The sequence below is a fragment of the Cataglyphis hispanica genome, chromosome 5, assembly GCF_021464435.1.
Source record: "Cataglyphis hispanica isolate Lineage 1 chromosome 5, ULB_Chis1_1.0, whole genome shotgun sequence".
Taxonomy (NCBI): Eukaryota; Metazoa; Arthropoda; class Insecta; order Hymenoptera; family Formicidae; genus Cataglyphis; species Cataglyphis hispanica.
The window spans coordinates 814684-840000 of NC_065958.1; the positions used below are offsets into that span (position 1 = coordinate 814684).

The window sequence follows — 25317 nt, forward strand, 5'->3', positions numbered from 1 at the left end:
ATCATCTCGCTTAAAAGATTCCTTTTCCGGCGTAAGTGAACTCGCATATCCGTGAAATTCGGTGCACGAATTCATTTTTATTTGAAGAGATCGTATTACCGCAGTATGACAAAGGGTCCATTTCGGTCGTCATCGATCTTATAGTGACGCGTTACTCTCAAATAAAGCCTGAGATCGTAAATACCGGGTGAATTACGGGCTTGGAGGGACGTGACATCTCTTTCAGTATACTTCACCATATCAGGGCGACAGTCAACGTAATCGAAAAAATACGACCACAATACCGTGCGCATATATACCATCCTTTATATCGTTTTTATGATATCGACGAAGCCATCTCTTTGCTTCATTATGCGTTTCCGTGAATTTTTCCATAGCATTTTATGTTATTTTTATCCAGAGCATGTCATGTATTTTATTCGATGCTGGATAACTTTTAAAATATTGCGAATATTTTAAAATGCGTATATTTTGTTGTAGAGAATGTTAGCGTTTGGTGATGAATTTGATTAGAATTTTATTTGATTAAAATTTGAAAATTTGCGAATTTCATCAACGAAAGAATGGGCAATTTTCCAGCTCGCATGACATATAAAACGCAATCGATTCAAATTACTCACGCGAGACATCAACATACAGTGTTTATGTCTGCTTTAAATGAAGACGCACCGGTAAGTGACGGAAATAATCGTGCTTACGTTATGGATTTAAGGGAAATGTTTATTCACGTCTTTGCGCGAGATCGCCGCGCATAAACTTGTGCCTTCCGGGAGGTACAGGAAATGGATATTGCTATTTTAAATTCTGATTTTAGACGACAATATCTACGTACGCCGTGAGACGAGAGATGCGTTGATCTTTACGAAATGTCATGACGTACGGAAGGCTGTGTATATACGATTGAGAAAACTCGATCCGGTTCTATTTCCGGGTCTGTTTGAAGAACGAGTCTGATCTTATCGTTTTCTCGTGAAACATGCGCGTTTCCACATCAAATACATAACATGAGAAGTGATGAATGCCAAGTTAAAGCTTTCCGATCGTCTTTTGGTATACGTGACTCGTGAAAGGGAAATGTCAAATATATGATCCGAAAATATATAATATTTATAGAAATTTTCCAATAGCGCTATAATAGTTCTCGAATCATTTTAAAGCTGCTGAGCTCACTTTTAGACTCGATCTCGTTTTTCATGCAAGTTTTTCAAAAAGTGAGTATTCTCCCTCAGGTGTTTTTCATCGTGAGATACATCATATATGATGCAGAAACTATAGGAGAATAAAAATAGAAAAATTATTTCAATTGATGTATACGAAATTTTGTTTCATTCCAAATCTCTGTTTTCATTTTCTCTTCACATTTATATTTTCTCTCGCCCTCTCTCTTTCTCTTTTATATCATACACTTATATTTTCTATATATATATTTTTTTTTTAAACTCTGAGATCTATATGCCAATTTAAATACGGAAACGAATTGGCTCCGATATGTACGGCATTTTCTTGCCATACAGATCGGAGCCAATTCGTTTTCATTTTACGTTCCTATAATTAATGAGCTACTACCACTAATGAGCTACCATATCGATCGCAGATGGCACGGAGGCAGCGCGCGCTTCAGATAATTCGCGTGACATATGTGCGAGTTTGCGTAGTGCGTGTATGTACGCGTGCCGGTTCCACCGAAATAGCTATATCTCGGTATATGAGCCGGTAAAATGACGTCATACGAATACGCGAGAGAATGATACCAGTTTCTTGACGGAGGCCACACTTTCAGTGAGTCTCGCGTCGCAAGAGAAGCAACAAGTGCTTCTCTGAGGTGAATCATTAATTGTGCATCGACATATCTCGATCGCAATTCGATAGTCGAATTATTATATGTCCGGTTTTGATCAAATGTCTCGCGGCCACAGAGAGATTAGATAATCCGATTCGTGATCGAAAACATTTTCTCTCATTCGTCTTAGTAGTGGTAAAAAAGAAGATGGTACAGTTACCAAATGTATCGGGCGTGAAGCTGAAGGAAGGTGAGATAGTTTCACGACCTTCGAAATCATAGCAAACATCGGCGTATTGATCACTTAAAGTAAAGCTTCTGCGAGATTTTGAATAAAGTTTGCAACTTTAAAAAAAAAGTAATATATTTCATTTTGATCTTTATTTTAAATATATTTGATGAATATTTTGAATACAAGCCTTGAGAGAGAAAAGGATGAGATCTCATCTTCTAATATATTTATAATCAAAATAAATGTAATTATCAAAGATAGACAAGAAATTATTCACATAATTTCCAAAACTTAATCAAAAAACTTATCTTTGGAAATTTTTATAATCGCAAGCGTCAGTTTGTAATAAAATTTATAAGAGAGAAAGTGTTTTTTCTCTTTCAAATATCTTTTTAATTCATGTATTGTGCGGTAAATATATTAATCATGTAATATCAACTAAACCAAATAATCAATACATTACCACCCACAAATGATAATTAATCTAAATTACTGATTGTTCATTCCTGTGACAATTATGGACTTTTATTAATGGAAAGTAATGCTGAATAGTAACTAATGCGTAGCGTTCTGAAATTATCTCTAAATTTTGTTTGATAAAATTCATCATCGACATTAACAAAAAAAATTCTCCATTGCGCAAAGTATAGATAACATAAATATTGCCATAGAAAAATTACATATAGAATAATCTGATAGATTTATTCTCTCTCAAAACTTTAACAATATTGTACGTTGTGCAGTGTGATTAATCGCCAATCTCCACACAATCGATTAATACGTCGCGTTTTCTCGTTGCCAAATGATTTATAATTTTTTCAGATATCGTTACCGATGCTTTTTCACGGTTTTTATTTGAAACAAGTTGAATTGTTTGAACGTAAAAAAAATATACGCCCCGCATGGTGGATAAAGCGCGTGACTGCGTTAGCTCGCGCGACGCATCGTCTCGTGTGAAAGTTTATTTTTAGCTTCTTCATCGTCGCACAAAATATTACTTCTGGAACGCGACATTGTCAAAAAATAAGAAGCAGAGTAATCGAATTATCGGAATTATATGAAAATTTTTCTATTAATCGAAACATCTTGATAGTAGAAAATTTTCGAAAATTATGGATATCTTGAAATAAGGATACAGATATATATTTATATAAATAAGATCCATTAATGAATCTTGTCTCAAGACAAAATTAATGCTTAATTAATTATTATCGAATTAATGCGTAAATTATACTTAGAATTCATACAAGATGTCAAAAACTATAATTTTTTGTATTGTAAAAACCAAAAATGTACATCTAATATCAACTGTCACGAATTAAGCAAAAAAAAAATCACAGCTTTCTTTATTTGAAATCCGGACTCATTGAAATTAATGTTCAATTACAATCGAGTCTCAAAATCATGGCACCACATGTAGGAATAAATTTTTCCTCGGCGATCCAATCGATGTTAAAGTCGCGTTGATTCATGCAAAACTAAACACGGCAGATATAAATAGGCGATCCAGAAATACGGGCTAGGCGTCGTCGACCTCTGTCTCTCTCACGAATCGCCATTACACTTTAATAATCTATTACAATAAATCCAATTCATCGCTTATATATATTGATAACAGCGCGTTGGTTTGCTCGAAGCAACAGGTTTTCTTTAGACTTTTAGGTACAATTACTCAAGTCTGTGTGAACATTTATCTAAAAATACTACTCGATCCTCTTGCCGAAATCGCTCTGGATTTTCCGTTCCGATTTAACATCCGAATGAATCGCGAATTTTCCGCGAAATACGGGACAGATCAGTCGTATCATAAGTCTGATGAGTTCCCTTTTATCCAACATCTTGATGCTTTAACGTTCGAAAATATTGCGACTCTTCCAAAATACAATGTCAAAGGAAATCCCGGTTAAAACTGCATTTAACCGAATCTGAATGGAACCAATTAATTAACGGTAATTAACCATAATTTATTATAAATAATTTTTATAAATTAATTTATATATAATTTAATGATATATATTATTGGAAAATTTGAGAAATATACATAATTAGGATCTTGCTGTAAATTAATATAATTATAACTGTCTGATATTTTTTTATATCGGAATATATAAGATAGCAATATGTACTCTAAAATTAATTTGTGAATTTGTAGCATCAATTTGTGTTATTTTATAGATAATAATATATTAAATTGTCTTCATTAACCAACAAGTATAAGCTGTCTAATATGATATCAAGTTGAGTTGAAAATCAATTTTTGTTTTGCAGAGATGAGGCATCTTGTCAGAAAGCAGAGCACAATAGATGTCCAATCTGTTAAAGTCAGTCTCAAAGACATCGTTTGTTATCTCTCTCTCCTGGAAGCCGGCAGACCGGAGGATAAACTGGAATGTACGTAATTGCCACAAAGACAACGACCATCTTGAAATTTATGAAACATCGCGAGCTTTCATCCGAATAATTCATTAGCGGAAGATCAACAATGCTTTAAAATAGGTGCGCGTTGCTTTCTATGGTCGAGATTAAAACGGTTATGCGATTGTTTCTTGAACAATCAAAATGTAAATCGCAACGGAGCCCGATTTGTTTTTACAAGAACTTCATCGAAGCAACATTTCCCTGCATTCATGCACACATTAAATAGCGAAAAAATTGTTTCGCGAAATATAATATCGTCATGTGTATCATTAAGCTTGTACGTTCAACATTTAATCTTTTTATAAAAATTCCATATTTGCTTTTCTTAAATAATCGCGAAAGATAAATTTTTTCAATATATGCATCTTCAAAAAAAATATCAAAAAACTTCACATGTAAGATACTTAAATACTAATGTATTAAAAGATACAAATTAAAAAAAAAAAAAAAATTTTCCCTATACATGGTTTTTTTTTTCGAAGAAAAAACTTTAGAAGAATGTTAGGAAAAAAATGAGAAATCTATACGAGAAAAAATAAGAATGACAAACAGAATTTATGAAGAGACTCGCGGCCAGCAGTCATCCTCGATTTTCTGCCACAGTTGTTCTGCAAGTCTATCCCGTTTAAACTTGTAGTGCAGCTGCAACTTGTTGCATGGCAATTTCGGCTTGCGTTAACTCGGTGACATATGCTTTCTTTTTTTCAGTCATGTTCCGGCTATATGATACGGATGGAAATGGTGTCCTTGACACGAACGTGAGTAAAGAGTGATTGTTATCTGTTAAGTGCGAGTGCATCACAATGACACGTGCGCGTAATACAATATTTAACAACGTCGCTTGCATAAAGTGAAAATATTTGTTAATTGTCAGAGTAATATTTTTGTGAAATAGAAATCGAATAAATGTCGTGTCATCGCGCAATATTGGAATAATTACAAAAGATAAATAAATAACGCACGAAAAATATTACCATTAATTATATGAAAATCATTTTGATTCCAATTTAGGGATATTGACAAAACTGACTTTTCCACGGCGAAAATAGATTGACCTTTGCTACTTAAGTAACAATAGCAGCATAGAATAGCTCTAGTTGTGATATTAATAGAAGAGATAAATACTTGTTCCATACTCTCTGTTGGCCGCACCCATAATAGGCACGTCAATTGACATGTACCCTCTACGTTACAATGCGAATTATGTGGAACGAGTATAATTTCCGTTGCTTTAGTGATACGCATCATTGACCTCTTGGCAATTGAAAGATCAAAAACCTGTACGGATAAATTGACTAATGTTATTTTATGTATAACAATGGAATTTGTTGACCCGTTAATATTACATCTAATTGCAATGTATATATATATATCAATAATTGCTTAAAATATAATCGGTATAAAGGCACGTATGTTATATTACATTCAGCAATGTAATACGCAGTGCTTCTCAATCGGTCCTAATTGACGGAATAAATAAGCATTAACATTAATATTATCGATAAATTAAAAAGTATAATTAAATGTAAAAGTTTCCTTTATTTTATTTTTTTTTTTTAATTTATAATAAGATAAATTCCTATTTTTTTTACAAAAGTAACACAGAAATTTCATTGTTCGAGAACATTTAAATTCCAATATATATCATAATATAATCTCGAGAAAATCAAAGAGATATTGTACATAGGATTGATTGTGACGTCAGGTATTCAATGCATTCGTCATTTAGGAGGGATTAGATACGCGTGCGTATTGCATTGATGCGTATATACGATATACATCGGGGGCGCGATTTACGCGTCGCATGAAATTGCGGCTGAGAAGGATGGTCGGGAAAACGATGGTCGACGTAATGAATTCCATGTTGAATAAATCATTCGTATCACGGTGTACAAATTGTGCGCTGATAAATATTCACGGCGCCGATAGTTGGAATCGTGGAAAAAGCGGATGTTAATAAAAAAGGCGCCGAAGTCGCTGCTTTCATTCGGATCTACAGCAAATAAGCGGCCAAAAGAGATATGAGTTTTTAATTAAAGATATATTAAAACCTCACGTGTAGTTCTCGATATACTACGAAACATCCTTGAAAAAGGAGGATGATTGATATATCTTATTATTAATATATCGCGCGGCTTGTACACATTTTTTAATGAGCGATATAGGGTTTTTATTGGTAGTTTAATAAGACTATAAATTTCACATGCGAGACGTGTCGACGTATATGTATAATATAACGTAATGTCAATAGAAATATTGTATGATACACGCGATAAATGCAACGATTCTTTACGTTGTTATTAATGCTATTATCATGTGTGTCTAGGAGATGGACTGTATCGTAAACCAAATGATGAATGTCGCGGAATATCTCGGTTGGGATGTCACAGAGCTGAAACCGGTAAGCAGGAAAAGAAACTGCTTTTAGTTGACTATTCTGAAGACTGCGCAATCACAATTTCCTCTTAATAATTCAATGAATAATTCTCTATTCTGAGAAGATATCAATAAAATTATGAGGAATTTGTCGAAGTTTTTGCAATTGGAATTAATACATGAAAGACCAAATTTATTCCAGATCCTACAGGATATGATGATAGAGATTGATTACGATGCAGACGGTACAGTCTCATTGGAAGAATGGAAACGAGGTGGTCTTACGACAATCCCTCTCTTGGTTCTTCTGGGTCTGGATTCCCATGTGAAAGAAGATGGGAATCATCTATGGAGATTGAAGCATTTCAGCAAACCGGCGTATTGCAATCTTTGTCTAAATATGCTGGTTGGTCTCGGCAAGAAAGGGCTTTGTTGCGTCTGTGAGTATAAGAAATCCCTGATATTTCTCCTATTTCGCTATGCTAGCGTAAAACGCAATTGTACGAAAAATGCACTCAGTATCTCTAAAAATAGGATACGTACAAGTACGTATTTTGTGCGCAAAATCAACGAATACATACAACCATTAATTATTAAATGACAAGATTTCTCTTTTTTGGATTCAGTTTGCAAATACACAGTACACGAGAGATGCGTGCAAAGAGCGCCCGCTTCCTGTATAGCCACTTATGTCAAGAGCAAAAAGACATCCCAGACAATGGTTCATCATTGGGTCGAAGGTAATTGCCACGGGAAATGTTCCAAGTGCAGAAAGACGATCAAAAGTTACAACGGCATTACCGGTTTACACTGCAGATGGTGCCAATTAACCGTAAGTATAATCCAAATGATACTAACGCAGAATACAATGCGATAATCTATCACATCATATTTATCATCATATGTTTTAATTAATTATCCAAAATTAAAATATATCTTTGGAATTATATAAAAAATAGAAAAATATTCTAAATATGATGTTTCAAGCTCAAACGCTATAAAATGTATATAAATTTGTTGAGTATAGGAGAAAGTAGGATAAAACTAGGGTAAGCGGGTCAAACCGGGTACCTCTATTTCTTCTATGATAAGTGCTACTATCTTTGGCTAACGTGTTATTAGTTGTAGATTTATACCATTATTATTTTAAGATAAACCGTAAGTGCGCACCTGCATATTTCTTTTTTTGAGAGAAATTCAAAATTTTTGGACCAAAAAAAGATCGATATCGAGGCAATAATCGAGCCGTGGACTTTTTCTACACAGAGCATCTGCTTCGGTAATTGCAGCATTGCATTCTGTACATATTAGAGAGTATATCGTATTAGTTTTGATCATCACTTTGTACGCCAGAATATACAGCTCCCATATTTGTTATTTTTCTCGTATTGGGGCAAAACCGAGTACCTACACACTTCATGTAATGAAAAAAACTATCCTGACTTTGTTTCAATAGAACACGTCTTTGTATTTTGATTAAAACAAATCTAGATTTTGGATTTGTACGGTGTTTCACATGTGTTCAAATGAGTACCAGGTTTTACACCACACCGGTAGGGCAAAACCGGATATTGTGATTTCTCCAAAAAATCTTGTTATCCTTAATAACCAAATTTTTTTTTCCAGCAACTAGCCTTATTTTTTCATTGCTTAAGGTCTACTAAAGACTATTAACAGTCAGCAAATTTTTTTTGATTCTCTAATTTTTTGTAGGAAGCCAAATCCAAAAAAATATCCGGTTTTACTTTTACTTTCCGCTATATAAAAAGAAAGTATTTTACGGACTGTGCATTTAATTGTATTATATATTACCTCTTTCATATCTGTTTTAGTTAGTTAATAAATTCTGGTTTAGTTAGTTAATAAATTCTTCTATATATAATCAAATAATTAAATTATATAATCAAATAAATAAAGCAAAAATATTTTACTTTAGATATTACGCGCGCATTAGAATGTTGATATGAGATATGAGATTTTTATTAATTAAAGCGACAAAATATGCGTGAGAATACCTACAACTGGACATGTCCATGGGAATGTTACAGTTGCATAATAGATGCGCGTCGCAAGTACGAGCGGAATGTACGCTCGGCGAGCATGCAGTACACATCCTTCCACCTACAGCGATTTGTCCCGTTGTGCTGGATAGACAAAGATCATTGTCGAGGGACAGTAAACGAGGTAGCAAACACGGTCAAGATTCCTCATCAGTCAGTTCCGTAAGTGCGATATAATGATCCCCATTAATTGTCTTTTATCATTACATGTCTTTCCTTTTCGCAAAGGAAAAAAATATATTATATCAAATATTACTCTGCTTATATGTTTAATTAGTTTATAGAAGCTATAATTTGTTTAACTTTTTTGTAAAAGATATTTTAATTTTAAAACGCAGCAGAGAATTTTTAATTAATAAAATTATTATTTAGAGAAAGTAATATTAAAAAAAGTGCTTAAAGAAAATAACAAAATTTAATGGGATGATAATAGAATAAACATATATGCAACACATGCATCTGTAAGTAAATGGAATGAACTTAACAGGGTGGTTTTCTAAGCTGCGGTAGTTCGTCGAATCAACAACCAGCTATGTCTTTTCAAATTACGCCACCGGAGAACACTGTGCCACTCTTAGTATTCATAAATCCAAAATCGGGTGGCCGACAAGGCGAGCGAATGCTACGAAAATTTCAATACATTTTGAACCCTCGACAAGTCCATAATCTAGCGATTGGTGGACCTATGCAGGGTTTGCAAATGTTCAAGGACGTGGAAAATTTTAAAGTGATCTGTTGCGGCGGCGATGGAACGGTCGGTTGGGTTTTAGAAACGATGGGTATGCATCGTGATTTAATTACCGTATCATATTTAATATTTATTATTATTTTATAAGAAAAAAATTTCATTAAATATTAAAAATATTTGTTTTATTAAATATTATTTTATTTAAACTATTTAAATAAATTTATCGTAAAACACGAGTGAAATGAGTAGAAATGAAATTGAAATTTGTAGAAAATGCGAATAATAGCGGTGATTTTTAATAAATTTTGTGATATGTGCTAATATTAATTGCACGAATTAAATTTAGTAATAAATTATAGGACTTTGTCCAATACCATCCATATCAATTAGAAATGGAATTTAATAGATTATGATTAACCGATTATGAAAAATAAGTTTATGTCGATGGTGCCTTAATAAATCATTAACCTTCATTTAATGTTTAATGGCAACTGCGCATTATAAGCATTGCTTTTGCAAATGTTTAATGCAGATCGTGTGCAATTTGAAAAACAACCTGCCGTTGGCGTTATACCTCTCGGTACGGGAAATGATCTCGCAAGATGCTTACGCTGGGGTGGTGGTTACGAAGGAGAAGCCGTGCATAAAGTGCTTAAGGTAAAATAAGCTGTATGATTTACTTAATATTCCAATTATGTAAGAAATTATTGTTTTTATTTTTTTACATATTATTGTAAAATATATCTGATTTATTTATGCGCCATATCTGATTATTGTAAGAATTTGCTATATGAAATATACACGGTTCGCAGAAAATAGAAAAGGCGACGCAGGTAATGATGGATCGCTGGCAAATAGAAGTTTTGGATCAAATGGACGAGAAGAAACCGAATCAAGATAGTATACCGTACAATATCATTAATAATTATTTCTCAGTTGGCGTCGATGCTGCCATTTGCGTAAAGTTTCATATGGAGAGGGAAAAAAATCCCGAGAAATTTAATAGCAGGATGAAAAATAAACTGTGGTATTTTGAATACGCAACTACAGAGCAATTTGCTGCCAGTTGCAAAAATCTTCACGAGGATCTCGAAATAATCGTAAGCATAAGTTAATAATATATTTTTCAATTAATAGATTAGGGGAGACCGGGGCTGATAGGCCAATTTTCCAAAATTTGATTTTTAATGAAATATATGAAAGAAATATCATTGCAGCAATTATTGTCTGCCTATTGTAAGACGTATATTTGGCTCTCGGATTAAATTCTTAAAATTATCTTAATTTAATGATAATTATTATATTTGAATATTCTTCTCATACCTTCCACGCTGATCAACCAACCCCATGATCGGAATTGGTTGACTTACAGTATGGGGCAGGTTGATATAGGAATGCAATCAATTGGGAATATGTTTGCAGCTTAATTCAATGGTAATAAAATAGCACAATATTAGGGATGTTGTTTTATTATAAAGTATTAATTATTGATGACATAGATCATATTTTAAAATTAAATGTCGATTATATGAATGAAGTAAACAAATTCTTTAACAAATGAAAGATAAATTCACGTTTATAATAAAGAAACAAAATAATCTTCTTTTTAAATATTAATAGTAGTAATATTACATTCTCTCTTAAAATAAATTAGTCTAATCATTGTTATATGTCTAATACTATTATATGTAATCCTTTACATAACTTTTATGGGTACATAATATTTATGGGTTTAAACAAAAATGGTTCCAATGGCTTGTCTAATAAACAGACTCTAAAATAGCTATAAAATGCTATGATCCTTTTTTTATTTTTTTGTAGTTATATAAAACGTAAAAACGCAAAAAATATCAGAAAAAAAATATTTACTTATGTAGTCAATTTTTCGATATACTTTTATGATTCTGTGACTTTGGTGTCGCATCTATAATTGAAGGAAAAGAGATGCTTATTTCTACAATTAATTGTTAGGGTGATCGCGCACATATTCGCGCACGCGGGCGGGCATTCGGTGCAAAATTATCAATGATTAGTCTACCTACCCTATTGGTAACCACCCCGACCTCCCCTGCTACATCATATTCAGATATATAAATTAATCTACCGAAACTGTTCTACACTAATTTCGAATACGTAATAGATGAAATTGTAATCACTCAATCAATTTAATGGAATCAATGGAATTCGTGACGTAACATGCATTTCATCAATTGCAGTGCGACGGTACACCTCTAGATTTGGCACACGGGCCATCTTTGCAAGGAGTCGCATTACTAAACATTCCTTTCACTCACGGGGGTTCGAATCTTTGGGGTGAACATCACACGCGGCATCGTCTTGGTAAACGAAAAAAGCGACCAGACAAAGAACTTAGTAGCAGTAGCTTCAATTCCGTAGATCTCACCGCCGCGATTCAAGGTGAGTTATTTATTCAACGTGCAAGAAATAATCGGTTTTGCGCGAGCAACCTAATGAATATACTTTTGCATTTCATTCGCGCATAAAATATCATAAGCAGAAATAGAATATATCAAAAGAATTACTTTCTTTAATGTAATACTATAATTATTACCGACAGACATCGGGGACAATCTCATAGAAGTAATCGGTTTGGAGAACTGCTTGCATATGGGTCAAGTGAAGACTGGATTGCGACATTCCGGTAGAAGACTAGCCCAATGCAGCAGCGTCACCATCAAAACAAGCAAACGATTCCCCATGCAGATCGATGGAGAACCTTGGATGCAAGGTCCTTGCACGGTGAGCTGAAATGAAATAGTGAAACATTTGAGTACGGTAATAATAGACAGAATGTATAGCGGGATTTTTTTTCATGCGATAAAAGTTTTATCGGACGTTTAGTTAAAGAGAACGGAACAGAAATATATTTCCAGGAATTAGATTCTGCTTTGATAACAAATATAACTTTATGATAAATATAATTTATCTCGAATTTTTATCAAAAGATGTTTTATGCTGTATAAAACTATTATAAATGTTATTTAGATATTTTTCTGTGCTTTTAACTTATTATATTATAATACATATAATATTACATATACAATGTATAAAAAGATATACAGGGTGTCCGATAAAAATTGGACCAACGCTCGTGAACAAGTAGAACACAATAAACTGAAAATACAATTCTATACAATTTTTTTGTAATGCTTAATAAAGGAGTTATTATTGAAGAAAATCTGGCCAATCGATTTTGAGCCGCGTGTCTGGTAGTGTGCGTGAGTGCTCCGCCGTTAAGACTGTATTACACTATGGGTTTGGTTGCGGTTGAGATTACGGTTGATGATTGCGGATTGACCAATCAAAGCAAAGTAGCTTGCCGACTGATTGGTCAATTCGCAACTGCCAACCGTAACCTCAACCGCAACCGAGTCCGCAACCTGTAGTGTAATAATTTTTATAGCGGCGCACTGCTACCAAGCGTGACTCACTGACGCGCGTCAAAAACTAAAAGTCCGCGCTGATTGCCCAGATTTTACTCAATAATAATTTCTTTATTAAGCGTTATAAAAAAATGGTAAAGGACATTTCTGCTCAGTTTACTTTAGCCGCTCACGAGTATTGACACAGTCTTTATTGGACATCCTGTATATATAAAACTTATAATATTAGACAATATCTATATCTATCTATCTATCTATCTATATATATATATATATATATATATATATATATATATATATAACTGTATATATAAATGTATATATAAAACTTATGATATTAGACAATATCTATATCTATATATATATATATATATATATATATATATATATATATATCATTATTTTTCTATTTAAAAATTGTATGAAAATGTTTCTTTGATATAGATTCGCATTACACATAAAAATCAAGTACCAATGCTGATGGCACCACCACCGGACAAGAGTAAAGGTTTCTTCCGATTTTTAAGGAGGTGAATACAATAGCTTTACGCTTTTAACGAAGGAGGATGGATTCTATCGAGTGAAAAAATCAATTCCAACCCAACTTCTAAGTCTTGTCATCGGCCGGCACGTTTTCTCTTTATTACGGCAGAAATGTATCGATTTCATCGTACGTAGTCGCAGCTTCGATACTCATCTAAACGCGAAAAACACAAGCGTCAACGCGCTTAGGTATTTTTGTGTACAGTATTTTTCAAACTAAACGGAATTTTATGTCTTAGTCTTAGATTACGCCAAGCGGTAAGCTCGACCGTTTCTAAGCCTTAAATGCTAGAAATTTTGGATAATTTTTTAATTCTTGAGTGGTGAAAAAAAAATACCGAGTGGAAAAGAATCAATTCGCCATACGATAAATCATAATAATTCTGTCGCTTAACTTACGTATTGCCTTTCAGCTATGCGAGTCGATAGAGATTATATTAATAAAAAAATTGTGATTATAAAGTATCTTTCAGATTTAGCGAAAGCAAACTCGTTTGCAAAGATGTCGTCCTTTCAATTAAGGATCAAGTTACTTCGCGCAAGTCATCAATTGCTCGGCGAAAGCTTTCGTGTTTCCGAATTCTGCTGCTTTTTACATGTGTGCAGATCGACTGGTGCACATATTTACGCAAGAAATGGGCAACACGTTGACACGGCGAATTATGCGGTGTCGTGCAAACGAGAGTGGGAGTTGTAACAACCACTTATCAATTTAGTGCGTACATGGATATAATTCTTTCAAGATCTATCGCCGAACAATTAGCACTTCTAGCGTAGAAAGGATGGGCAAACAAATATGGACTGGACTGGTCGACATATTTTCGCTTACGTGATACGTGATATATTCCTAATTCTGGTTCTCCTTTGCACGAATCCGTCCGTTAATCTCACGAGTCACATATACCTTCCTCTCTTAACTCTAAGTTTTTTATAAGGCTTAGTCGTAAACGCTTAGATATGAATTAGAACTTATTTATTTATTTATTCAACATATTTATTTATTTATTTTTCATATATTTTATAAGTCAGAGCAATATATCATAAGCATATCAACGAGCGAGTGCGATTACGTAGCAAGTTGTAATGTGTTTGGTTGTTAATATTTATGAGAAATTATGAATCTAACTCTACGAGTTACGTAATTAATAGATATCATTTAACCCACATGCGGATTATAAATCTCGATAGTAAATATACTTATAACTTGCGTCTTTATATATCACATTTATTATATCTTTTTTAATGATAGTAATTATTACTTTTTATAGTCTCTTGTATATTTCAACTATTTTTGCACTTTATGCTTGCAAAGAATTATAAGTAAATTTCTCGTAAATGTATTAATATATGTTTTCTTGTTACATGTATGAGCGCCTGTGTATTACACACTACTGGTGGCTCTATACTGATTTAAGTAATGGATGCTTCGAAGCACTTTCCTTCTTCTCAGCTACAGTTACTCTGATTAAAATTTTGTCAATAACTATTGCGCGATTCTATATTATTTCTTAATATTTTCATAAATGTTAAGAAAACAAGTAGCCAATATAGTCATTAAGTGTACCGTTTATTAAATCATATGAATTCTATTTCCATGCACTTGTTAAACGCATTTTGATAATATATAATATAATATGAAATTTGAGATATATATCAATCTTGAATCTAATGTAGTGAAACGAAATTTTGTTTTTGTAATTATATATATATATATATATATATATATATATATATATATATATATATATATACGCAGCCAAAGGAATAATATAGCAAATACGATTTAAAATCCCGCAGGGACCATCTCGATATATAAACAAAGACGATTTTAAATTTTCATATCTTCGTGCAGATCGAAATCTTAATCTTTTGTAAGATGCTTAAACCGCCATTTTTGCGACATTTCTCATGGCTACCTAGATTTTACTTGTGTCTACTATGCGAAATAAACTAAAGAAATGTGACAATTAGCTGATTTAAAAAAGAAAATACTGTATAAGTGGAAATTGTATAGAGTTTACATTTATAATGATTCAAAGTACAACATTATTTCCGGAAAGTAGATTATTTAGTCCTTCTCCAAGCACCAATCGCTCACGATCGTCATTGTTTTTTATCGATCTTCCGTGACGATTAACGCGGTTAATTATAGTCATTAGAGTAATTGAAATACTACGCTTATAACTAAAACTCGTAACCAATAAAAAGTCTTAATTTTCGAGTTGTCTATTAGCGATCGAATTTTAGGGGAACGAAAAATGAAGAAGAAAATGAAAAATCGTCGCGAGGACAAACAGGAGTCTATCCCTGCGGTCCATTTAACATGTGAATATTAACGGCACAATAACGACGATATTGTTTTTCTATTGGATTGGCGCAGTGTCTCAGTGTGCTTTGTCATTGTGTAACATTATATATGATGTAAAAAGACCCAAAAAATTTATTCATTTATGCGGCAGTACGAAAAGTAAGGCATTTGCTTGAGGACTTGTTGGAAATTCGAGTACACAATTTACAGCAACAATCTCCAAATAATTCCCAAGACAAGAGTGTGAACGATTTTCCAAAAAGAATCTAGCGAATTTAATATTTCAAGAACATATAGCTATTTCGTCGTAAAGAAAGTACTTGCAATAGCGAAGTGTGAATCGGATATAAAAGTTATAGAATTTTTGTTATAAGATCATTGAAGTTATGTATAGTTTTAAAAGAAAATGAAAATGAATGAATAACTGATTTTGCAATATGCTGAACAAATGATGAATATGCAGTATGTATAATAATAATAAAAAAAAATATTGTAAACAATAAAAATTACTCAACAGAATTAAATGCAAATAAAAAAAATGTCTACAAGATTAAAATGGAAATTTGTTATGCTTAAAATAGCAATATTTTGGACCGTTAACAAATTTCAAACAAGAAAAATTTCTTATGAGATTTATATATTAAAAACGAAAAAGAACAGAAAGAAAGCAATGCATATAGCTTCATAAATTTGGATCTAAATTAGCAATTTAATTTAGGAAAATAAATTTTTGTATAATTTTCTTTCAATCTATTTATGTTTTGCACGACTAAAGTGTGTAGCAAATTACAGAAGAACCTTATGTCATTAAGGTACAAATATTGAGCTTTATTGAAAGCAGAATTATTATGTTAATTATTATTTTAATCCGATTCACGCTTTTCTCCTCTCGCTTCGATGGTGATCCGCAACTACGTCTGATATATGTTTACGAACGCGTTATAGTTGTTAAGCGCTACTTACGAATATCGACATTAGCTGAATTTACTGCCATCTTTTTTGGGTCTATATGTACGTTTGAGCACTACTGCCATTTTCCAAAGGATAGACACGTACGCGAATGAAAAAAACCTGTCTATAGTGTAATATAATATAAGAAATAAAGTGTAAATTTATATCACGCATATTTTTCCTATTAATGACTTTTCGATTTTTCAGAATTTCAAGTCAATTATAGTCCGTTGCTTACAAGAGGCAAAGGTGAAATATTCCTATGAAAATAAATAATCTTCCACAATTTCATGAGTGTGGATGTGTACATTAAATGTTTAAGAATTTAATCATGTGCACATTTATAATTTGCTAGAGTTAATTTTTAAATTATATATTTTTCTTTTTAACATTTCTAAATATTTTATATATTTGAAAGGTAAAAATTATCTCTCAAAAAAATCTTTCGTTATCTTATAATCTTCTTTGAGATTTCCTTCAATTTTTATATTTTTTATGTTATATCTTTAAAGCTTTTCTTAGAATCTTGCAATCTTTTTTTTAAAATTAAATAGAAATGTCTATGTTCGATTAATTCTTTTCATTGTGCGTATATTTTAAGGAAAATACGCTCAAATATATTGTGATATATAGAATTGCAAATTGAGAGAGAATACATTTCATATATTTCTTTCTTATATAGAATGTCCCAAAGCATCGTAGACAACGCTCATAAGAAGGCAGAATCAAGATGAACAAAAAAGTTTTATACCATTTTGCAATTATTGTAATTATTTGTAATTATTGAGAAATTAATTACTATTGAGAAATTAATAATTGAGAAATAAATCGACCAATTCGCGTGAATATAGAAAAAAATGGTACAGGACTTTTTTTAGTTTGATGCAATCTACCTGCACACTTCAGGTGTGCCAAAAATTACCGGCACCCTGTAGAGTCTTCTCTCCGTTTGCTTAACCAAATGCTGCTTCCTGTTTTTTTTGTTTTTTTTTTTTTGTTTTTTTTTACTTAAATCGACAACCTAATTATTAGGGAAGTTGCTGAATCGGGAATTAAATCCGAGTTTTGTTTGCAGGCGACTACTCTTACTACTAACAATGAACTATTCAAATCCTACACTCGATACCTCTCATTTTACTTACAAATATCTATTAATAATAATATTTATCTATCAGTCGGCTAAATTAACAAACATTAACTTGAGGAATCAAATTTGAGCCTTTCGTTTGCTGGGCGACTGCTCTTAATACTGACAATGAGTTATTATCAGATTCTATACGCAATACTTCTCATTTCGTTTACAAATATCTATTAACCGCCATTTTCAATCAGTATGAATTAACAAGTTAACTTGCTAACTTTGAAATATTATTTTTACTTAATATAGATTACATAGAGAAAATACAATTAAACAAACATTTTTCTTTTTTTAGTATACTTGTAGATATACAATGCATCAATAAGAGATAATAGTGATTACTGATTTTATATCTGTTTGATTGAAATTAATGAAAACAAATTAATGAATTGACGATTAATAATCTTCTAGACTAAATATCTCTGCGATAGCCAATTTATATTGCAAAGTATCGAAAATGCTCAGTTGAAATACCAAACGTCTGCAAAAAATTGTCTTGTGACATCATTGAAACATCAGATTCAATTACGAAACTTGAAAGATCATCAAAAGAAGGAAATGGTGATCTATCTCCACTGAGAGATGAAGATGCTCAATTCTCAAATTTTCAAACATCTATGAAGGCTAAAATGTACCTCGTTTTATTAGTGACATTAAAACACCACATCTAGCTGCATCTAGAAAAGCTAAAAGAGCTTCAGAAGTAGCAAAACGAATTATCACACAACAACAAAGAAAAATATAAACTCTGCAGCAATGTCGTAATAGATTAGTTGTTTGCATCATGATATTAAAAGATTTATTAAAACATTTAAAACAAAAGGATCTAAATAAATATGTGGTCTACATAAATATTTTATTTTAATCCCTAAACAATTATACTCCATTATTTACAATTTATAGCCTAGTTTTTTTTTTATACCGATATATTTTAATACGTACTAAATATTATATCGACCAAAAGCAATTATCCCATTCTTTAGAGGAATGGCTATGATTGATCAGTCTAGTCACTTAATATGTATTATGGCAGTTCTAAACTGCTAAAGGCCCTTGCACAATGTGAGGCGATAGCAATAGGAACAAGGGAATAGCGATAGAGATAAACGATATCCAATAAGAGTCTACTTTTTCAAAAAAACAGTGTTCTCATTCGATATTGTCTATTGCTATCGCTATTCCCTTATTCCTATCACTATCGTTTCGCATTGTGCAAGGGCCTTAATATCGATGTAAACTAGGCCTCTAACCTACAGCTATCAATTTCAACGCATGCATACAAAGGACAAATAGTAATCTATATCTTTCTCTCTCGCACACATTTTGGACATACTTTTGTGTATGCTCTAAAGGCCCTTGCACAATGCGAGGCGATAGCGATAGGATCTAAATAAATATGTGGTCTAAATAAATATTTTATTTTAATCCCTAAACAATTATACTCCAATATTTACAATTTATAGCCTAGTTTTTTTTTTTTTACATCGATATATTTTAATACTAAATATTATATCGACCAAAAGCAATTATTTCATTCTTTAGAGGAATGGCTAAGGGAATAGCGATAGACAATATCCAATGAGAACACTGCTTTTTCGAAAAAGTAGATCTCTCATTGGATATCGTTTATCGCTATTTCCTTGTTCCTACCGCCTCACATTGTGCAAGCGCCTAACCTTAAACCTCACATCCACCACACGATATAATCATGGAGAGTTTTCGAACGCACCCCTGATTTCCACACTTTGCTTACTGATAAGTAGACGAAAGTCGTCTGACATTTCACTCTCTGAAATTTATCAAATTGACTTCGTTCGTACCAATATCGTTTCGACGACGTGCCGGTAATGAACGCACGACTACTCATTGATTAATCATATTCATCCTGAACGAGCGACACGGTGGCATTTATGCCTGAGAGGTGCGTATGTGAGTGTGCATATGAAAGCGATTTTGTAACATCGTATCTCGCGGGGGGCACGTTACATACACCAATTACACCGGTTAAGGTTAGGAATTGCTTGGACGAGCCGGGCGCGTACAATCTATGAGATTTCGTAAATTTACTTTTTTGCAGGAACACGGCTGGCGATATGAGCAAGACCGGGGAAGGCAATTTGAGGCATCTTCATTATCAGCAGACAGTGTAAGCATCTTCGAGAGATCAAATGCACGCTTTAAAAATCGTGGTACATACACGGGTTTTGTGCCAGTAAATGGCAAAACCGAATGCAGATATTATTGCAATTGCTATAACTCTTCTATCCAACACTCTTGTAGAAGAGATAAGAGATTGTTCACAAAATTCGAAAGTTTAATGTTTACTGCAAAAAAATTATAACTTTCTAATTTACATCTGTCTAATCATTTCTGCTTAGTATTATAAACTTTATAATATTTACCTCTAAACTATCTTCTTTTATAATATTTTATGAGAAATTGAAATATATTGCATCTTGAGTGATAAATTATATGTATTATTGTTGTATGTTTTATGGCTCTTATGTCAAGTATTGTATTTCAACTATTTCAAATTTCTATGTGAATCCTTATCACATATATATTTTTTCATTAATGTATTCTTTGTATTTATATTTGGTTTTCTTTTTATTATACTTAAGAGGAAAAATTAATAATTGTAACATATAGAATGATTTTACTTTGTACAAAGAAATTTATATACAATATTCTATTTTTGCAGAGAGTTCAATGGACGAGAAGATCAACATTCAGTGGAATTATGTAGCACAAATGTAACTATTATCCCTTCCCCTGGTGATCATGATCATGGTAGCTCAAAAGTAAAATTGAAAAATATTGTTGACTTTACATGGGATCATCATCTTTATACTGGCCAATTGTTGGCTGTTCATGTATCTGGAAAATATTTTGCCTATGGCATAAAAGGTAACATTTAATAGGATTGTTGATTTGCTGTTTGCAGTGTTTTTGTAAATGTAATCAAAATATTTCCTGCTTTATTTTTATTATATACGATTTTATTTTTTATTATATACGATTGTGTTTTAATTATTAAAGTTGGTTTTTTAAATAAATATTTATATTTAGAAAATATGTAATTAGGTTTAGATTATTATACTTCTACTTAGATAAACTTTTTTCTATCTTTTAGTTGGTACCGGTGGTGGGTTAGTTCGTGTTGTTTACAAGGAGTTGGAACATAGGGCTCTGCTGCGAGGAATGCGTGGTTCTATTCAAGATCTTGCATTTGCCCATGTTTCAAATGCAATTCTTGCGTGCATTGATTATACAGGATCTCTTTTTATACATACAATTGAACCAACACCATCTGAATTATTGTGCAGTTTAGTGTTACAAGTAGATGCGGAAGATGTTTCTCCAACTAGTCATCGTGTAATCTGGTGCCCATACATTCCAGAAGATGATGCTTCTGAAGGAGATGAAGTATCAAAATTATTAGTTCTTACTCGTGGTTCTAAAGTTGAATTATGGTCAGTTGCAACAGTGGCATCAAGATTTAGATCAATAGAGGTATATTTAAGCATACAATTTGACTATAGCTTTAAGTGAAAACACATAATTGGAAGATATTTTTATTCTCTTTCTCTCATCATAGGTAACAAATCCAGCTGTTAAAGAAAGCGGAGGAATGATGGAAATTGATCAACATTCAGGAACAATTGTTGAAGCAACACTTAGTCCAGATGGTACAGCCTTAGCAACAGCTAGTACAGATGGAGAGATAAAATTCTTCCAAGTCTTCCTACATAATACTTCACATAATGGTCAACCACAACCACGATGCCTACATCAATGGAAACCTCATGGGGGACGACCTATCTCCTGTCTATTTTTTCTCGATGATCATAAAAATTATCAACCTGAGTGAGTATTTTAAAAATATTAATTAAATTTGATATGTATATCCCCATCCATTAAATAGATTCATAATTCAAAAAGAGGTTACTATTTATTTCTTAGTGTTCAGTTTTGGAGATTTGCTGTGACAGGATGTGACAATAATTCAGAACTGAAAGTATGGTCGTGCGAATTGTGGACTTGTTTACAAACGATCAAGTTTGCTCCAAATCCTTCTACTGGTAAAATGCCAGTGCTGAAAGCAGGCTTAGATCTTAGTGCTGGATATCTATTCCTATCGGATATTTATAATAAAGTTTTATATATACTAAGTCTTTCAAAAGACAAAGGTGAAGCATTGGCATGCATAAGCACGGTATCAGAGTTTCTCCTACCATATCCAATTCTAAGTTTTGGAATCGTTGATGCCGATCAACGTAAGATTCGATCGACTGGCGAATCATTGGAAGATCTATGTACATGCGAAGAAATTGAAGAAAGTGATGAACAACTTGTCATTTACATGTATCTGGTTCAACCAAAGTCTTTACAAGAATGTCATATTGCTTTCAAACCTGCTTCACAAGCAAGTGGCAATTATCTTATAGATACACTTACTCACGATTCGTTAGATTATTCCGAAGATTTGCCGGATATGACAACTGTCACTCACAATGGCATTTCCGGTGAGAATTGCGAAAGAGAGCGCTCTTTATCAACTACGATTGAAACAACGATTAATCATAATACTAGTGGTTTAAATCTGATGACACCCGATGCGTTTAGTTCACCTGCAAAAAAAGAGAATAACGAATTAGAATCTAATTCCGAAAGTCCGGAATTAGGGAAAGTTTTATCCAGCAGTCCTTCTCTTGCACAGGCAGTGCAAGCTTTGAATGTGTCTGATCCGCCACTCGCAAAAAGCGAGATGGAGGAGCAAGCCCCTGCTAGTTGTGGTAGCAGCCCTTCAAGAGAAGTAAGAGAAATTTTGTCTCTTACTAAACCAGACGAAGAAACTGAAATTGATAATAAATCAGAAACAAAAACGAATGCTGACGAAGATTGGTCTAATATACCAATGGTCTTGCTCAAAGACGTAAATGTACATGCGATGCAAGAATCGGAGGAATTTCCTGACGAGAATAATCTACCAAGGCAAAAAACAAAAGATGAACCGAAAGCGATGTCCCTTTCAATTGATGATACTGGAACATCATGGCGACCAAGCAGTGATATCAATAATGTTGAATTGAACAACAAATTGAAATCTATTTTAGAGATAATTCAAGATCAGTGCCAAGAAATAAAAGAATTGCGGGCAGAGATGAACAGATTACGAGAAGAATCGCCAGCATCCACACGAATAGAATCCACGTTAGCGAGAATATCTCAGCAGCAAAATGCGAATCTTGAACAAACTCTATACAGTCAAATGGCTCGTCAACATGAATTTCTAAACACATTTGAAACAACAATCAAAGATAAAATTGAAAGTATCTTGCCGCGTACAATTGAAGAAACGATAAAGCCTTTAAAGCATCAAATGAGATTAGATGCAAATCAAATGGATGAACTTTTTCAGAAGAATATAACTGAATTAATAAACAGTGCGCGTGTAAAGGATGCTTTAGCTATGACAGCTGCAAATGCAGCTAAACCTGCTTTGGATGCTGCCTTTAAAGAAATATTCACAAATTTTATTTTACCTGGCATGGAAAAGACTTGCCAAGTTATGTTTAAGCAAATTCAAGATGTCTTTGTTAAAGGTACTCATGAATGTAAGTAATGTTATGTATATTTTGTCATTGTTATAAAAATAATTATTACTTCAGAGAATATATTACATATATGTATAATATCTCTTTATATAGATCTACAACATGTCGACGCTATAGTCGATAAACAATGTCAGCGTCGTAATGAACAATTAAGTGAAGCGTTATCAACATCAGTACGTGAAGAATTACAAACTGAACTGAATAGAATTTTAACGACAACACAAGATAGTACTATCCGAACAATTCGTGATTCCATACGGGAAAATCTGAGTCAGCAACTTACAGAAATTTCTAGTGCGCGGTAAGAAATATGTCGCAAATTTGAAGTTTAAAATTACTAAATGCAGATAAAAATTTGATGAAATGTTTCTCAAAACTTGCAGATCAAGAGCTACAACACCTGCTATACCTGTAGCTGCTGTAGCTGATACTCAAGCACGTGTCTTGTCTCTTCTTCAAAGAGGTCAATTAAATGCCGCTTTTCAACAAGCTTTAAGTGCAAGCGATTTAGGATTAGTAGTATTAGTATGCGAAAAAACGGAGCCTTCGAGAGTATTTTCGTGTGCAGGAGTTCAAGGCCAAGGTTTTAGATGCATTTTGCAGCAACCTGTGATTCTTTCGCTCGTACAGCAATTATCCGCTGATTTAGGACATCGTACAGAATTGAAACACAGGTAATTATTTTTCTTTAATTCAGATTATGTTATAATATAAAAAAGAATAATTTTTATCTTTGCAAAATTATAAAATATAAATAAGACTCATATTTTTATATATTATACATACAGGTGGTTAGAAGAAGCAATATTAAATTTAGATCCAAATGATCCTGTAACACGAGAACATATGGGCACTGTGCTAATAACTCTGCAAAATCAATTAGCTGCGTTTTTAGCAAATAATCCAAATCATCGATCAACGCGTCGCATGAAAATGCTTGCTATGGCTGCGCGTGCACTATTAAATCAACATCCTTGACTGCCATATATGTGAGATTATTTAAATATACAATATAAAATTTTATACGTTTTGTTTAAAGACTACTTTTGTCTGAAAAACAATATTCACAGAAGTCATGTTTAAGACTGGCAGTGATTTATAGAAAATGTGGAACAAATACATAAAAAATGAATTAATTAGCATTCATGCTATACTTTACTAAACACTTACATTTAAAATCGATTTAATTTTATTTACAACGTTTATATACATTTAATATGTGCGATAAATTATTCATTTTTATCTGTTTAAATACTTCACAATGAAATTTTTTTTAAAGTTTTTATATAAACTGCCTAATTTAATTCTAAGAACAAAAATATAAAAAAAGAAATATTTTAAGTTGAATGTAAAATATTGTTGATTTGACGATAGATTAATACTTGATAATATTCAGTATTAATGTTGAAAGAAAAATATTTTTTTGTTCTAAAATCTGCATAAAGGATGCTATATTGATGATGTGTAACGACTATAAAGATGAATTTTCACTTGTAAGCTAGCTGACAGTAAAAGAAATTAAATAAAGAATATTTCTTCATATTTCATAAATTCTGACCTTAAATATATCGCATGGATTTCATACTTATATATGAAAATATAGTTAAAAAAATTTTTTTAAATATCTGACTTTGAAAGAACTTTTTGTTTAATAGTCATTTATAAATACAATATTTTATCTAAAAGATTCTATATTTTTGTGACTAGCAATTTAAATTAGAAAAAATGTATATTGAAATAAGTATAATAATAATTATATTTAATTGAATGAAATAAATATAATAGTATAAATTAAATATAA

General features: G+C 32.4%; 2 protein-coding genes across 6 annotated transcripts in view; both read left to right on the top strand.

Moving 5' to 3' along the window:
* Positions 1-16919, top strand: part of LOC126849762 (diacylglycerol kinase 1) — a 104543-nt gene extending 87624 nt beyond the window's left edge. For 2 of the 3 annotated variants that reach the window (XM_050591963.1, XM_050591964.1), the window contains exons 7-19: positions 4281-4403; positions 5139-5188; positions 6757-6831; positions 7009-7246; positions 7433-7638; positions 8855-9028; positions 9354-9645; positions 10087-10211; positions 10367-10654; positions 11771-11972; positions 12133-12314; positions 13403-13488; positions 13965-16919. In XM_050591963.1, coding sequence (XP_050447920.1) covers positions 4281-4403; positions 5139-5188; positions 6757-6831; positions 7009-7246; positions 7433-7638; positions 8855-9028; positions 9354-9645; positions 10087-10211; positions 10367-10654; positions 11771-11972; positions 12133-12314; positions 13403-13488; positions 13965-13980 — 2057 coding nt within the window. In that variant the 3' untranslated portion in view covers positions 13981-16919. Of the gene's footprint in view, positions 1-4280; positions 4404-5138; positions 5189-6756; positions 6832-7008; positions 7247-7432; positions 7639-8854; positions 9029-9353; positions 9646-10086; positions 10212-10366; positions 10655-11770; positions 11973-12132; positions 12315-13402; positions 13691-13964 lie in introns of all 3 variants that reach the window. The other variant, XR_007687448.1, reaches the window with a different exon arrangement.
* A 2697-nt stretch (positions 16920-19616) lies between these two features.
* Positions 19617-25200, top strand: LOC126849759 (enhancer of mRNA-decapping protein 4). Of its 3 annotated transcripts, none has more exons than XM_050591959.1 (9): positions 19617-19827; positions 19976-20044; positions 20600-20805; positions 21032-21411; positions 21497-21765; positions 21862-23516; positions 23610-23817; positions 23900-24190; positions 24305-25200. In XM_050591959.1, coding segments are annotated over exons 1-9 (3270 nt in total). In that variant the 5' UTR covers positions 19617-19825; the 3' UTR covers positions 24495-25200. The 3 variants fall into 3 exon arrangements, with proteins under 3 accessions (XP_050447916.1, XP_050447917.1, XP_050447914.1); XM_050591960.1 differs by having other exon boundaries at positions 19617-19907; positions 24305-25199; XM_050591957.1 differs by having other exon boundaries at positions 19617-19819; positions 24305-25199.
* Positions 25201-25317: the final 117 nt, after the last annotated feature.